Raw genomic sequence first — 17,960 nt, forward strand, 5'->3', positions numbered from 1 at the left:
GAGATGGAGTTAGAGAGGTAAGCAGTGTTGGATCCCAAGGGCTGTCCAGGCCATGCTAAGACATTTGAACTTTAAGTGTAATGGGAGGACTTTGTAGATTTTAATGGGAAGTGTTGTGATTTGATTTTTGCTTCGAAAGGATCATTTGATTAGAGCAAGGTTGGCAAAGTAGAGCCTGTGGGCCAACTCCTGCCTGTGGCCTATATAAGAGAGCCAGTGAGCTAATAACGGTTTTTACATTTCTAAAGGGTTGAAGAACAAAACAACAAAAGAATATGTGGTAGAAAACCTGATGACCTCTGTCAGCAAACTTTTTCTTTAAAGGGCATGTAGGAAATAGACTTTGCGGGCCACATGGTTGCCGTCATAGCTCTGCCATCCACTCCGCCAGTTCAGGCCCCAAAGCAGCAAGTGGTGACATGTAAAAACAAGGAGTGTGACAATGTTTTATTAAAACGATATTTATAAAAACAGGCTGCAGGCTAGATTTGGCCCACCGTGCCATAGTTTGCTGACCCTTGGTCTGGATTAGTGATAGTGTTAGAGATGGTCAGAAGTCATCAAAATGTGATATAGCTTGAAATTAAAATGGGGTCACAACCTGCTGGTGGATAGAATGTGGGGTGCAACAGAAAAAGAAAGATGACCAGGTTTTTGGCTTGAGCAAATGGGTAATGGATGCTGCCATTAACCAGTGTAAGGCACGTACACATAGAGAAAGGTTTGGGGGGAGGGGGAATCAAGGAAATCAAGGATTCTTATATTCACATATCAATTTGTATATTTGTATATTTATTAATGTACTCCACAGAATATTTTGCAGTGCCTTCTATGAATAAATCACTGTGCCAGACACTTCGGGTTATATATGAGTTGTGGCTCCAGAGCATCTAACCAAGAAGGCAAAACACGTACCCATGTGTACAACAAAGTAGACAAAACAAAGGTAGAGAGAAAATGTCTTGAGAATTCTGAGACACAACATTACCCCTTAACCCAACAGCACAGATCTCATGATTTTCACCAACACTTTGTACCTAAGAATCATAGACTTCCAGGCTTGGGAGGGACATTAAAGGTCTGGTCCAACCCACCTAAAAGTTTCTTGAATTCTCTTCATAATTTCCTTCTAAAAAGCTGGCTAGCGAATGCTTAAATGTTTTCATGGAGAGAGAACACACCAACTCCCAGTCAAAGCTCTGGATGGGTGATATATTAAAAGAAAATTTGTTTGTAGTTTAGAATTTGTTCTAAATTACTCCACTGGAGCCATACAAATGGTTCTAATTCGTCAAAGTAGTGGATCATCAAATATTTAAAGATTATAATTTTTTAAAGATTTTATTTATTTATTTGAGAAAGAAAGAGCGTGCACGAGCTGGGGGAGAGGCAGAGGGAGAGGGAGAAGAAGACTCCTTGCTAAACAGGGAGCCCAACTCCATCTGGGGCTCGATCCCAGGACCACGGGATCATGACCTGAGTGGAAGGCACATGCTTAACTGACTGTGCCACCCAGGAGTCCCTAAAGATCATATTTTTGATCCACCTGAGTCTACCATTGTAATATATGGACTATGGTTTTCTACCTCTTTTGCATGTTCTCATAGACTTAAAACCTGTGCTTTACAGAAAACATAATTAACAACTTTTCATTACTAGTTCTTGTACTGTAGAGTTCTGGGACATCTTCTTTCCTCCCAAGCATCTAGGTGGGGAATGATGCAGTGAGTGAATACGTGAAGTGCTCTAAATGAGAACAAAATATTCTAAGCGAAACCAAAAACTGCCTTGCTCCTGGTGGGACTGACCTCGTGGGTTCTTGGCAAAGTAAGTAACATGGAGGAGTACGAGGAGGAGGAGGGAGAATCTGATAAACTAAAGAGTTGATTCACTAGTGTAAGCTTTGGGAGGCATGGATTCCATCTTGCACCACAGATTTTCCTACCATACGTACAGTCAACCCTCAGTGAAAACTGGACTAAATCATTTAAAAATGTAAGCATGTCCTGGGATGGTGTCTGTTAACAACGGGGTCGTGGCAATGCCTCACAAGGAGGGAGCCCCCAAACAGTCACCTTCCATACGTGAGCGCTGTCGTCATGTCAGGAATCTAATAAAGCCAATTTCCATTTTGGGAAGCTTTATGTCAAGCAAGTACATGTCATAGCTCAAAATGGAACAACCTAACCACTGAGGAGGGGGGAAAAACACTATTTTTTCACGGTCTTCTCCATTTTTCCATTCCTCAGGAGGTGTAAAGCTTCTAATAAATATGAGGACCTCCAGCAAATTAATTTCCAAATAGGTCAGGAAAAAAAGTAATTATGCTCTGCCCTGTAGCATCCAATGTCCTCTACGGCACAGTAAATGGTTTGAGTCCATCGCCCTGACTCAGAACCCTAGGGCTCTAACCTCTCCCTCTTCAAATATTATCGATCCTGCCTTCCCTCCTTTTATGTCTGTCACATTCTTACTATTTCCATTTCTGTTGTCCTGATTCAGGACCTCCTCACTTCTCACCTGGACTGCTATACAGCTCCCTGACTGCCTTAATATTATTAGCCTTTCCTCCTGTTCCAGACCCTAGACACAAACCCACAGAATAAACGCAAGCTGCTCTGACTGCTCCATTACCCAGCACAGAAGCCCTCTTTGGCTCCCCGCTGCCGAAAAGTAAGGTATAAACTACTTAGCGTCTCTTCTCAACCTGGCCCTCCTTTTTTTTCTTCCAGCTACTTCTTTCTGTGTATCCTATGCGCTACTAGACTACCTAACATTTTGGAATGTGGCCTTTGCCCCTATTTACCCCTATGCCTTTGCTCTTGCCAGTCCTTCCACCTGCTCTCTTCCTCTCTCTTCACCTGCTAAAATCATAATCATGTCTTAAGAACCAGCTGAAATTTTATACCCTTTCCTACCGGGCCTTCCAAGATTCCCACAGGCAGAGGTGACTTCAGCTCTTCTGAGTTCTGTGGGCCTTTGTGCCTTTCCTGCATTTATACAGAGACATATTTTTACACTGATTAGACTTACAAATCTCCTACGTGACTGCATACTTCCTAAGGGCAAGTGCTACTTATAACAACTGCTTAAGTTTTCTGCAGCACTTAATTCAAAGTCTTATAACACAGTAGTGTGGCATTAGACCTAAAATTAAGGCCCAACATCACGTGTGCCTTGACATCTGGGGAAAACTGGGGAGGGCCTCAGGTGACCTAATCACAAGTTCCCCTCCACATTGTGCTCCGTGGTTGAGGTCCCCTCGCCAAACAACCGTCCTCATGATGGGACCCAGTGCCTTTATCCTTGAGAGATGGGTTTCAGATCCCTATCAGCCTTCGGAATTATTGAAACAAGCCAATCACATCCTCCTTTGAGAAACAACGGTCACCTCACCCTATTCTTACTATAAAACCTGCCTCCCATAGCCCCTCTTATTCACTGTGCTCAGGAGTGCAACCGCCACGTGGCCCTGCAAGGTATCTAGTGTCCTTCTCCTCCAGGTTGTGAGTGTATGTGACCAGTAAGCTGTTGTTAACCTCATTTGTCCAGGGTCAGGTGTTCTATGTTCAGCCATCTCAACACCCCACGGCAGGAAACCCTCCCTCACCAACGAGGTAACAAGGAAGTGATCAAAACAAGTAGTTGCTAAATAAATTTACTCGTTTATTTAATTAAAAAAAAAAAAAAGGTAAAAGTTTTGGTCCTAGGAAGATGCCTTTCCAATGATACGCTTCGTTCCTCCGTGATGGAATGACGCCTATGGTTCGTATTTCTCACAGGCCTTAGCATAGTAGGTTCCGAGGGCACTGAATGCTGGTCCCCAGCAAAGTTCTGTTCCATAACTGATTGACAGGTAAGCACTAAGACATCCAGGTTTGAGCTTTGGGAGCTGGGATGCTTTGCTGTGGGCAGTAGTCGGGCAGAAAGAGTTGTAACCGAAAGCTTGGAGTGACGTGTTTCAAGGAAATACTCATGGGTGTACCAGAGAGAACTCGGTATTAATGGGATTCATTCTATAATAAGAAAACCAGACTTAGCATACCCAAAGAATCCCACTTGGGAGGCAACAACACGTACTGATTGCCAAGATACTACCAGGATTTAAGTTATTTTAGAAACAGTATCACTGTAGAGGAACAATAAAAATTTATTCGGGACAAGTCAGGGAGATAAGGTAAAAAAATGTGACCAAGCTAGATAATACAGTTTAGAGTTAAAAACTGGTAAGATGATCAGTATTGCAGCTACTTTTCTCTCACAGCTGGTTATGTTCTAAAACCTTATCCACATCCCCGTCATATGAAGAACTTTTTTGCAAAAGGGCTGAATTATTGGAAAATGGAGGCAGCCTCTCAAGGTGACTACAATGATAGGAACAACAAGGTTTTAATGTATAATTTTGGACGTATTTGCCTAATACAATATCTATGCAAAACCATAAATATATGTACCTATGCAAAACCTATACCTGTGCAAAACCATAAATATGCAGTCATACATTAATACTTTAACATGTAAATTATCAACGCTTGAGTTCTAAACAAATGAGAATATTTCAAGTAATGAAATAAGTGTGAGCTAATCCTATAATAGATTTGTTCACTGCATATATAGAGAGGAGGAGGTCACTGTATGCTTGACGACCAAATTAACAGTTAAAGGTGGTGTTAAAATACATTTTTTTTTAGTTTGACAAACATTTTTGTAAACATAAAAATTTGAAACTTTTATGTATGAAAATCCCTCTTCCTTATATACACACACAGACGCATGCTATAAGGCATTTTGTACACATTGATGCATTTCAGTTCTTTTGAATTTGGAAAACTTCTCATGATTCATTCTATTTCAAGGAGTAAGTTTGGTCATTAATATTTACAACCAATTTTCTTCACGTAGGCTGAACTAGCTCAACGGGTCTTTTCAAAATATAGAATCATGTCAAGAAATGTTTTAGTATTCCTCATTTGCCTGACCTGAATACCTTTGAAATCATTCATAGGAAACCAAAGACTTATCTTTTCTTTCTATCATCTGGTCAGGTGTTTTTGTTTTTGTTTTTCTCATTTTACCATATCAGTAGAAAATGCGACAGGAAATTACATCCGTGTTGCTAGTGTGTTACTTGGAATCCCCGAGACTGGCACAAATGAGGCAAAGGGCTTCAGATCAACTAAAAATCAGTAATGTTCACAGACCTATCTGATTCTGAATAATGTCTATGTCCCACCTTCCTGCCTGAAAATGGTATCTCACCATAATCCCAGCAAGCAGATACTACAGGGGACAATTGCCAAAAGCTAAATCTGTCCCTCTAGCTCTTTAGTTTCATTTCTCAGCTTGAATAATGCCAACAAACATTTACAAAAAAATCATGGTTGGGCCATTATTATTATTATTTTTAATCAGCTCAGAAGTTGGTTCATTAGCATTATTATTATTATTTTTTAATCAGCCTGTCCTTCCTCTATGAAGTTCACTGGCTATAGAATAAATAAAATCAATGTGACATCCATTCCTGTTAGGAGTAATAGCTATTTTCTAGGAAGATGTCATTTCATCTAAATCCTAATAAATAAATTGATGGGACACTGATCAATGAAAACCGAGGCCCGCAAAGACAGTGAGAGGTTGGGCACCCTCGCTCCTTCCTGACTGGGCTGTTGAGAATCAGATGCAACCACTTAGCCAAAGAGAGCATTCAGAACATTGAAAGCGCTAGGCATTGGCCTTCCAGACCTGGCTCCAGAATTCACGGCAATCCACGGTTATAGCAAGACATGCCGCCACGCATTCTCCCACGGACAAAGCCACAGAAAACGCTATCCTCGATCCCCCCGGCAAACCCCGTTAATCTTTCCCAGAGCACACAGAAAGATTTCAAAGTACAGGAACATCACTGAATTCAGAAACCATACACTGCAGCTAATTTACTAATAAGCCATGAAGTATTGTCATACATTACTTAAGCTAACTGGTACTTGTCCAATTAAATGAACAAACTACATCCTGCAAGGTAGTGGCCTTGAGGATTTATGACAGTTGTTTGTTTGCATGCTAATTTGCCAAATTTCGTTAAGCTGCTCTGGGTCTACTCATTCACCTTATGTTAATCAGCCGGGCCCTACAGTGCTCATATTTTCAGCTCTGTGTTTTTCCAGTCAAGAGCATGACCATTTTTAATCTCGACAAGTTTCCTCATGCATTAACAGTGGAGGCCATGCATAAGCAGTAAAGGAGAGCGACAGTCTGGGGGGAGATGATGGAGTAGGGTAACTGACACGAGGCTTTAGTTCGGTTGCCACGGGTGCTGCACACAAAGCCCATTAAGAGAGAACGCGCAGAGCTCTCCTGCCCCATTTCCCATCCGCTGACAGAGCCCGAGTCCTAATACGGATCAATATGGCAAGCAGGGACGATTCTCCTTGAATCAGAATGAACGAGAAGAAAAACATGCATTACCTTCTCAACGAGATCTATGCAGGCTTGTAAATCCAGACCAAAGTCGATGGGCACCCAGTCAAAGCCTTCTTTTGTATATTCCTCTTGCTCCAGAAAAAACATGTGCTGATTAAAGAACTATTACAATTTTTCATTGGTAAAATTAATGCAGAGTTGCTCAAGGTTGTTATACTTCAAAGACATGATTAGGTAGGAAGAAGAGATAAAAGTAAAATTGAGCGAATGGTAACTATTTGAGGTGATGGGTATGTTAATTAACTTGACTGTTTTTATTTCACAATGCAAATATGTGCCAAGCCAGCAAGTTGTATACTTTAAACACATACATTTTTTAATTGTCAAATACATCTCAATGAAAAATAAAAGAAAAAAGAAAAATAAAAATGAAGTCCATTTGGAAAAATGTAGAGAGAATATCATAACCACAATCAATCTGATGGCAAATAGACCCAACAAGTAACGAATCCTCAATTAAATTCTTACCTCCTTCAAATATACCTGCAAACTAAAAATTATGACAATAACACGTAATTATATCAAAATTCAAAATCATAAAGTTTCTTCTATTTCTATTTACCTTTAAGGCTGAATTAATTTTTAAGTCCATTATTTATTATAATTATTATTTTTAATATTAATAATAGCTCTTTTCCAACCAGAGTGGCTTAAGTTTTCACAGAAGGAAGCTCATCACACTTTGACTACATTTTCTGATGTGCAATCCACATTTTCTGATCTCCTTATAAATACGCATTGACTTCATTCTAACCCGATATACTTACATCAATGATTTCGAAACCAGTGATGTCAAGAATGCCAGTGAAGAATTGCCTTGACAGCTTGGCATCCAGCGCCCTGCTGATTCGTGCCACCAGCCACTTAAACATCCTTTCATATATTGACTTGGACAGGGCACCAACAGCATAGGTCACCTGGAAGTCACATTGCAAGCACTCCACATCTGTCAGCAGTGTGCGTTTTAATCCTGGGTATTTTCTATCAGCAGCTACCTTCTAGTAAAATCGGGATCTATTTATTGACTTTCTGTAGTTCTAGTGTGCTGCTGAGATGATACAGGAGAGGAAATTTACTACAACGAGAAGAAAGGGAGAAGGAAGCAAGGAAAGGAGGAAAGGGAGGAGGAGAGAAGAAACCTGGAGGCAAACCAGCCTGGTGCCTCCTTACCAGACAGTCCTATGAGAGAAATCATGTTCCTATTATCAAAGGACCAAATTTCCGGGGCCGGGGTGGGGGTGTGGAGAGTGGTAATGCATTCTATGAGACTGACGCGCTACCTACTGCGCTAACGAGGCACCTGAGTGGTAATGCATTCTAAAGTCTTGTTATTCGAAGTGTGGTCCTAAGACCTGTAGCATCAGCACCGCCCGGGAGCGTGTTAAAGACGCCAACCCTCAGCATCTTGGCCTCCAGTCCCAGACCTGTGAATCTGAACAGGTACCCTAACATGATCCCCCGCGGATTCCTGCGCACCATGAAGTTTGCAAATACTGGTAGAGCAGGTTAGGGATCTGGAATGCCCAGCCCTTGTCCCGCTGCTGTCGTTGCTGCTAATAAATTGTATAACCTCTGGGGTGCCTGGATGGCTCAGTCGTTAAGCTTCTGCCTTCGGCTCAGGTTGTGATCCCAGGGTCCTGGGATCGAGCCCCGCATCGGGCTCCCTGCTCAGTGGGAAGCCTGCTTCTCCCTCTCCCACTCCCCCTGCTTGTGTTCCCTCTCTCGCTATGTCTCTCTCTGCCAAATAAATAAATAAAATCTTTAAAAAAAAAAAATTGTATAACCTTTGGCAAGTGGCCTAACCTCTCTGGATGGCAGATCTCTTCACCTGAATAATGTTCCTGAAGGTTCTTTCTAGCCTCAGCTTCCACAGTCTTTATTCTATCAGTTCCCAGGGTTAATCTCAACTCCCTATGTGGAGAATGGCAATTTAGTGCATCAGTCTGACTCAGATTCTCCTACTGTAAAACTCAGGCTGCATTTGCCGCCCCTGGAGGTAATGTGGCAAAGGCTCTAACGTAACCTACTGGGGAGAGCTGCAGACTGTGCTGGCTAATGCTGTATAAATGCAGATGCCACTTCCATGATGCAAAGGGGCTGCCGGAGTAACGGGTTTCTGACCAACTCCAAGTAGGAGTGGATTGCAGCTGGACATTCTCCAAGCCTGGAAGCAGAACGTGCTCCAACCACTTAACATTTAAAAATCAGCCTATCCCATCCAACCTTCAGCTGCCCAGGAGAGAGCACACAGAGGAGCCAGTTGTTGTCTGGTGGTGATTTAGGTATGAGTCACCCTCTCTCTGATCAGTTATCTTGAGTCATTGCTACAGTGATCCATAAGCCGGATGGCGTTACAGTTTTTCACTATGGGCGTCAAGAGCACACCCACACATATAAAGCACATAGAATGATTTTTATCCTCTGGAGCCCTGAAGAAATCACTCTCTGTCTACAGCAGTCACTTTGAAACTTTAAAAAGAACAGGACGAGCTTGCTTACCCCTTTTTAATTCCCTAAATATTCGGAAGTGGGGGTGGGAGAGAAACTGGCCTGGGGTGGACAGTAGTGAAGAAACAGGAAGAAGCCTGAAGATGTAGTCAGAGGAAGATATGGATGGTACGGCGTCTGCTGACTGAAATCGATAAGCCAACATACGGCTTACTGAGGAATCATTGTCATCATTTTCCATCCAATGAAGGAAGACTTAGGCAGCTAGACCTACACTTCCACTTTTCAGGGACTACACGGACTCATTCCTTAGCTCTTTTTCAAATAACCTCACAGAAACCTGATCAGTGGAGGGCAATAGCATACAATAGAACAAAAACAACCACCAAACAGAAATGGAGTCATATTTGTAACCACTTGGACCCCTGCCTTTCTCATCTGTAAAATAACATTAAAATATGCATCTGCCAAGGTCATAGGGAGAGAGTCAATGAGACAGAGGATGTAAATATATATAACACAACGTTTGGCACTCGGTACCCAATGCATGTTAGTTCCTGCTCTCCTATCCCCTTTCTGCTTTTCTTACTTCCGCAACTTCCCTCCAATATTTCCTATGCTACCTTGAGCAGTTAATCTTTGTAAAGTTTACCGTCTTTAACTATAAAATGGAAATATAAATAAGATCAATTTTGTAGGGACGCCTGCGTGGCGCAATTAAGTGCCCAACTCTTGATTTCAGCTCAGGTCATGATCTCAAGGTCGTGAGATCAAGCCCCGCCTCAGGCTCCATGCTGGGCTTGGAGTCTGCTTGAGAGTCTCTCTCCCTCTCCCTCTGCCCCTCCCCCTCCTCTCTCTCTCTCTCTCTCCAAAATAAAAAGATAAATTTTGTAGGCTTGTTGTCCAATTGAATGAGACATCTATACAAAGCACTTAGCATATGCTCAGTGGTTACTATTATGATTTTTTTTATCATTTTTAATCTTTTTAAAATTAAAACAACTTATTTTTAACAGGCATAGTTAAGACTCCCATGGAATCATAAAATACTGGACCTGAAGGACATTAGTTCTTGATAATGACATGTAGTGGCTCTCAACTGGGGATGGGACCTGCCCCTAAACGAGGAGTGCATTTGAAAATACGCAGGGCGTTCTTCCAACTGTCATCTTGACTGAGTGCTATGGGCAGTGAGCACATGGGAGCAAGAATGCAAAACCTCTACAATGTGCAGGACACACTCACATCTGAAGGATCGTCCTATTTAGATTCCAGTCACCCCTCCACTGAGACACGGAGGAATTCCACCTCTTTGCTCAGTACTCAGAGAGGTGAAGATATTTGACCAAGGTCCCAGAGTTAGTCAGCATTCGAGCTGGGACCAAATTCTGTAAGTGTTAACACTGCAAGAATTTTTGCCATCTTTTGCAATTGTCATCAACAGAGCACATACATCTCTATTCTTAGCAGGGGCAATTGTCTCTATAAAGTCAGTAAAATTCCTAAGAAAAGAAAAGCCTTACAGTGTGCTTTCTTACTCTCTCTCCAGGAGCAGGAGAAAGAGAAAGAGACAGAGAGGATGGAAGATGAGGATTTTTTTTTCTTTTAATGTTGGATAATAATACATTAGTTTGCTTCACTGGTTCTATTATAGTAAAGGCTGGTGGTAACTCAGTTCCTGAGAACACACTATTAAAGAGGCGAAGGTTTGATTTTAGTCCTCCTCTGGGCTCATTAGTTTTACACAGAGCAAGCCCCTGTTCTATAATCATAGCATGTCATGCATGCATGTCGTGGCTAATGTGTTAAAAAGCAAGAAACTGCCAAACACCCCTAACCTCACTATAAGCAATAGCTCAACTACTTGTCCTGCTGATCACGGTTCAAATTCAGCTCAATATTTCGTTTACCTTAACGTCTATGGAGCACCTACTACTTGCAGGGCACTCTGCTAGAGGCCAAGGGTAAATTATTTGAGCCCATAGCCTCAAGGAGTTCCGGTGAGGAGGGAGAGCAAAAATGGAAACTGATGGGTTCAGTCTAGTATTGTGATAGAGGTAGAATTATTGATTGATAGAGTAAGTTAAACTAGGAGATTGCTGAAATGTTTTAAATAACATAGTCACACCAGATGCTTTAATATGCCAAAAAGAAATAGAGTTTATTGTCATCAAAATAACCGTCTTCTATCCCAGATTTGTACATTTGTCTATCGCATTTTCAGATTTAAAATGTATGTAGAGTAAGACAATCTAAATGTCACCTGAATATTAGCTGTGTGCCCTTTGCAGTGTTACTTATGTTCCCTAACCCTTAGATTCCCCAACTGGGAAAACATCAGTATGCCTGCTCTCTTTACCTCTGAGTATTGTTGTAAGAACAGAAGGAGACAATGCCTGTGAATGTCTTATGCATACTCCATGTGATCGTACCATTCCCTCTTTCCAGAAAGGGATTTCTGGAAAAGCACCCAGCAAAGAGGGGGAATTTCCATTTCTCAGCCCCCCTGTAGCTAAGGGGGTAATTAGACTAATTTCCACCAATAGAATATTAGTGAAAATGACATCACTTCTAGCCCCAAGCTGTTAAGGTGGGTGTACTTTTTCTACAAATGCTCTGTTCACCGTGTGCAGCATCTTTGGAGGCCACGTGTTACAGTGGCCAAACTACAATATGGAAGAAGGCGGTCCAATCTGTACTGGACTTGATGTAAGAAAGAAATATTTAGTTTACTGTCAGCTGAGATTTCAGTGTGTATGTGTTCCTGCAGCATGGGGCTATCACATACTGACTCATATGCATTAGAGATGTAAATTATTATTTTGAAATGCACTAGCATACTTAGATGGTCTCATTATCCGGCAGCCCTGGGAACATTTACTGCATTCTGACCAAGCTTCAGGATCGGCAGTCCTCAGGGCACTTGTTATTTTATCATTAAAACAATTCTCCTGGGTGCTGCACAAAACCCACATGACCTTCCATCTCTCATTTCTGCTCTCAACATCCCTCCTTCAAATACTAACTTGAGCCTATATTTTAAAACCCTATCTCAACTACTGTGCCTGTTACTCTAAAAAGTCAATATTCCAAACAGGCAGGGGATGCCAATTTTATTCATGTCAGAACTAATAGCTTTGAAAGCTTCTTAGTTGGACAACAAAGATGTTGGTCACAAGTAAAAGGCTTGCCTCCATCTGCAAAGAGACTTGTTACCTACGGGAAAAGTATCAAACAGTATATTAAGAATCTGGAAAGATTCTTAACACAAGAGCATTTACTGTGGTATGCATCACAAGGGAAAACATTCCGAACACTCATCACAAGAGCTCTTACTTGCTTTTTTATAGAAGCTCTTGTTGCAGACATCACCAGAAGCTGAAAAATAACAAGTACAATATGTATACATTTATTACAAGATCATAGAGTCATAATGCTCTGGAAATATCACCCTACCTGTTCTACATTTTGACCTCTAGTAACATATTCATTACCAACTTTGATTCTGGGATGGATCAAGCCCTTCACCAACTCAGAGGAATTAATGCCCATGAGGAAAGCAGCTTTGTCAGCATCTGGGCAGAAGAAAGGAAGGAAGTCAAGGAGGGAAAGTGGGAAGAGGGAAGGTGGGAGAAGGAAAAGGAAAACACTGTTAAAATTCATTCCATTATAGCCAAACAGACTCCCCAGAGAACGAGAGGAGGGTCTGTTTAGACAGATGTAGCAGGGAAGACTGTAGTTTTGAAATAAAATGTCTGAATCTTAAATGTTTATAAGACTTTAGTTCTTGGAAATGCAAATCAAACCACAATGAAATGCCACCTCACACTCACTAGACTTGTGATAATCAAAAAGACAGACAATAACAAGTGTTGGTGAAGGTGTGGAGAAATTGAAATCGCCACACATTGTTGGTTGGAACGTAGCATGGTATAGCCACTATGGAAAACAGTTTGGCAGCTACTGAAAAGTTAGAGTTACTCTAGGAATCAGAAATTCTACTGCCGGGTATAGAACTAATAGAAGTGAAAACATATGTCCACACAAAAAATGGCACACAAATATTTCTAGCAACATTATTCATAACAGTCAAAAGTGGAAAATACCAAAACATCCGTCAACTGATGAATGGATAAACAAAACGCAGTATATAGATACAATGGAAATTTTTTCAGCCGTAAAAAAGGAATGAAGTATTGATGCATGCTACAACACGGATCTAACTTGAAAATGTTATGCTAAGTGAAAGAAGCCAGAAACAAAAGGCCACACATTGTGTGATTCCAATTATATGAACTGTCCAGAATAGGCAATTCCAAAGAATATTAAGTAGCCCCTGTGGTTGCTAGGGAGAGAAGGGAATGGCGAGTAACTACTAGTGGGTACAGGATTCTTTTTGTGTTTTTTTTCCTCAAGTTTTTATTTAAATTCCAGTTAGTTAAGATACAGCATAATACTGGTTTCAAGTGTAGAATAGGATTCTTTTTGAAGTAATGGAATGTTCTGAAATTAGATAGTGGTAATGGTTACACAATCTTGTGAATATGCTAAAACTCACTGAGCTGTATACTTTAAAATGGTCAGTTTCATGGCATGTGAATTATACCTCAGTTACAAAAAGAATCTACTTCTTAATACTGGCCCTCTTCTGAAAAGAAATATTTATCTCACCCACATGGAAAATCTCATCTTTATTTTTTGCCTATTTTTCCCTTCCACATATGTACTGTAGATTCTTTCAATGAAACGGGGACTTGGGACATGTAATTTGATAATTCAAGACAACCACAAATAATCAGCATAAGCCAGGACACTTGTATTTATCAAAAACCTTTCTTTTCCTGTCAAGTCTCTGTTTGCTCCATAGTGCCCTCTGCTGCCCAACAGGAATACTTACAACCCACACAATGGCATTATTCTAAAACAGTGCTCCCATTTTCTAAGGAAAGTGGGGGAAGACTGAGTGTTATCAGAAAGAGTAAATAAACATGTATCACATCATGTGTTTTTAAAAATGACAACAGTACAAGAGAAAACCACAGGCAAAAAGTTATAAGCACATTTCCAATTGTAGATTTCTTCAGTTATCAAATAAAAGGAATATTTCATTCATCTGAAACGCATCCTACATTTTTTGATGAATGCTGATATATGCTAGCATATCTGATGTAGTCACTTTGTAAAATAATGTCTTACAATAGAAGGAAATGCAGTCATTCCTTACTTCACTAAAAAGTACAAGATTTCCTGAGCAATAACAACAGACAGGGAATAAGGTAAAAACAAAAAACAATTAGAGAGCTAATATGTCATTTGTATTCTCTATATCCATTTCCTCTTGTGGGCCTTTGAAATTTTCACAAAGGCTTAAAAAGCTTGAAATGTTTATTTGCTTGTTAACTAAAATCAATACATATTATACATACATTTTTACAAGCTACACACCTACTCTATGTCAGTGATAATGGCCCAGGTACTCAGTTGCTATGAAACCTTTCAAAACGCAAAGCCTATTTGGGAAAATAAATGGAAAAATCAAAAGTAGAGCAGACATGTTCATCCTATGCTGAGATATCCGTGCTAAGAGTGCCATATTTGGAGACAAAAGCATGATTATTTCAAGTGGAGAATCCAGTGGATCAGAATCATGGCCTTTTTGCACTGGAAGGGACTTTAAAGAGCACACAAGCTAGAATGAAAATATTTAAAAGAAAGAGAGAAATGTAATGTGCCTGATCAATCTGAGTGGAAATGAATACTAACCAACAATGTGAAAAATGAACAATTCCACAGTATCTGTTCAGGAAAAAAAAGACAGGAGTTCAGTTTTCTGAGCTTTGGAAGCATTCAGATGGCCAATACAGGTAATAATAGTCACAAACTCATGCCTCCTTTTTCCAGTGTTAAGGACAGTCCTTTAAGTCTATTTTTATCCATGAACAAAGGAAACCCAAATTCTCTGTACAATATCCCACCTTAGGCTCTAACAGAAATAGCATCCAACATTACAGAATCATTTCCCACCCACTCCAGAGACAGCCAAGTATCTACAGAGAAGTATTATACTTTGCATTTATCCTACAGATCATTACACATTCTCCAGTTTTTTGTTGTGTTGTGCTGTGTTTTGTTTTGTTTAGACAGAAAACAATAGTCATCTTGTTCTAAAAAAATAAATTACTTCATTTGCACTAAGTTTCACAACTAAGGTGAAAATAGTTTAAGTCTATGAATAAATATCCATCTGACATTCAGGAAATGTTTATTATGAACACAGCAAGGTCTGTAAACACATTTTCATCGTATGACCTGATGTGTTCTCAAAAGAGGCTTTATGAAATTCCCACCATCACGCCCTAGGACCTTGTGAATAAACCCATGGATTTTCATTAGGCTGTCTGATAGTTTAGCCAGAACAGGTGTTCTCAAACATTGGCTGGATCAGAATAGCCTGGAGAGCTCATAAAGGCACAAAGGACTCGGCTTGCTGAAGGTGGTTAGGATCTGGGCCTGTTTTATATTCCCCAGGTGATTCTGACATACATGAAGATTTGAGAACAGAATCCATATTATAGTGGTCCTCAAACTTAGGTGCACATTGGGGTCACCTGGCAAGATGTCAAAACAGATAATGATGCCTGTGCCTACACAGATTGGTCTGGGTGAGGCCTGAGCTCCAGAAATTTCAAAGCTCCTTGGGTGGGTCCAATGTTAAACAGAGTTTGAGAGCTACTCTCTAGAGAATGGTAGCCAGGTCTAATAAATACATTTTTTTTTTTAAGATTTTGTTAGTTAGTTTATTTATTTATTTATTTAAAAGAGAGAGAGAAAGAATACACATAAGCAGGGAGAGGAGAGGAGGGGGAGGGAGAGGAAGGAGGAGGGGGAAAGAATCTCAAGCAGATTCTGCGCTGAGCACGGAGCCTAACACAGGGCTCGATCCCAGGACCCTGAGATCATGACCTGAGCCAAAACCAAGAGCTGGACGCTTAACTGACTGAGCCATCCAGGCGCCCCTAGTAAGTGCATTTTGAAGTCAAGAAGATAGAATGAAGTCTGACTTTACCTGAAAACAAGTAAGGCGGTAGAGGAAAACAAAAGGCAATTTTCTCCAACCTTATAATTTCATCCTAATTCAATCCCATATGTAAACAATCAGATATAAAGAAAGGAACAAAATCCAGTTTTGTCAATCCACAACCCGGCTAATGTGGAAGAGGGGTTAAAAGAATGACATTCAACTGTTACCTTTTATGTAGAGTTATAATATTGTTTCTGAGCTGTTCACATTTCCCTAATTTATTAAACAAAGTTTACTGATCACTTGCTATGTGCAAGGCCTAAGTGCTAGACGCTATAGCAAGAGAGATAAACAAGACAAGAAATTTGACATCAAGGAGTTTATAACCCATGAGACTAAATAAAACAGAAAAAAATAACAAGTCAGTAAAACAACTGCTTATCAGAGACAAAGAAATCAATTATTATGAAAGTTTGAAGGAAGGAGAGATCCCTTCTGGACTGCCTGACCAGGGAATATTTCAAAAAAGATACAGTATTTGATCTGAGTCTTGAAAGATGAGAAGGGTTTTGATAAGCAAATACAAAAAGAACAAGCATTTCTGAGACAGAACAGCCTGACTTCCAGGCATCGCAGTAGGAGAGAGCTGGTATGGTTAAAGACTGGACCACGCAGTCCGGGGCTGAGCAACAAACTGAGAAAAGCGAGTGATTTCTGGTCACAGAAGACTTCTGACGCCAATCACTACAAGGTGATCTTTGAATAATGGGGAAACATTAAGGGACTTTTAGTAAAGAAATGGCATAGAATCAGGCTTCACAATGATTAATTTTGTGCACGTGTGCAAGACAGATCAGAGTGGGAAGAGTAGAGAGAAAGTGAACCCATTGCAAGATGCCAACATGCAAGGTGCTGATGGTCTAAACTGGTAATAAGAAATGGGAAAAGACAGAAAAATGACCAAGAGGGTTCTGCCCTGAGAAGTAGAGGAAGGAGCAGCATCGTGAATACAAAGAGAAGTCGACAGGAATACATCACATGGGAAGAGAAGAGGGTATTCATTTTAGCCATGCAGTTTAGGATACCACGAGATTATGCAGTAGAAAGAAATGTGGGGTTGGCACTCAAGAAAGAAGCAAAGGCAAGAATGCCCCCTTCGGTTTGGGTGCCTTCTCCCTTTCCACCCTCTTCTCTGTCTGTCCAGCTCCTTCAATCCTCCTTCCATGGTTAACTGGGGAAAAAAATCACCAAAGCTTAATATGTTAACAGCCCTTAGAAATCAGTAAGAAAAAGCCAATTGTTCCAAACAAAAATGTTTTCAATTTTAAAAGTAGGCCAAGGATGGAAACAAAAATCCGAAAACAAAACAATGCAAATAGGTAACATACAAAAATTAATTTTATTAGTATTTAAGTATAAAACAAAAGCTGGCTACTTGACAATAGAAAAATAACTTAATATTAGTGAACGTAGTGAGAAAGTTACTCTCAGATGCTGCTGATGGGAATATAAATGGTAAAACATAGGGCAGCTTGAGAAAAAAATTTACTCTTAGAAGTTTATTCTAAGAAAATTTTATAAATATCTTTGAATCTGTAAGGATGTTCACCACAAATTTGTTCATGATGAAATAATTTCAATATTTAATGAGATATTTAAACTAATTATCCATACAATGGGACATTTTGTAGCCATCTAAAAAGATATTGCAGAAAAGACGAAAGATGTTCACACATAATTTAGTGAAAAAAATCTAGTATGGAACCTGAAGAGTATGAACATATATATTTTAAAAAGTTCCCTGTGCATATTCAACTATAAAAACACATGAAAGTTAGGTCCTGTGGCATTAACAGTGATTGTCCCTAAGCAAGTAGGATTCTTTTAAGAAATAATTATCTACTACCAGGTGCCAGGCACTGTTTTAAAACCTAGAAACACAGCACTGAACACACCAAATTAAGTTCCTGCTCTTATGGAGCTTACATCTGATAAGGATTGAGGAGTGGGA

General features: G+C 40.2%; 1 protein-coding gene across 1 annotated transcript in view; it reads right to left on the reverse strand.

Moving 5' to 3' along the window:
- MYH15 (myosin heavy chain 15) overlaps positions 1-17,960 on the reverse strand; it is a 152,859-nt gene that overhangs the window by 103,519 nt on the left and 31,380 nt on the right. Inside the window, 3 exon segments of the mRNA XM_078058924.1 lie at positions 6,468-6,636; positions 7,248-7,397; positions 12,385-12,503. Of these exon segments, the coding sequence (XP_077915050.1) occupies positions 6,468-6,636; positions 7,248-7,397; positions 12,385-12,503 (438 nt within the window).

This window comes from Halichoerus grypus, chromosome 1, assembly GCF_964656455.1.
Source record: "Halichoerus grypus chromosome 1, mHalGry1.hap1.1, whole genome shotgun sequence".
Taxonomy (NCBI): domain Eukaryota; kingdom Metazoa; phylum Chordata; class Mammalia; order Carnivora; family Phocidae; genus Halichoerus; species Halichoerus grypus.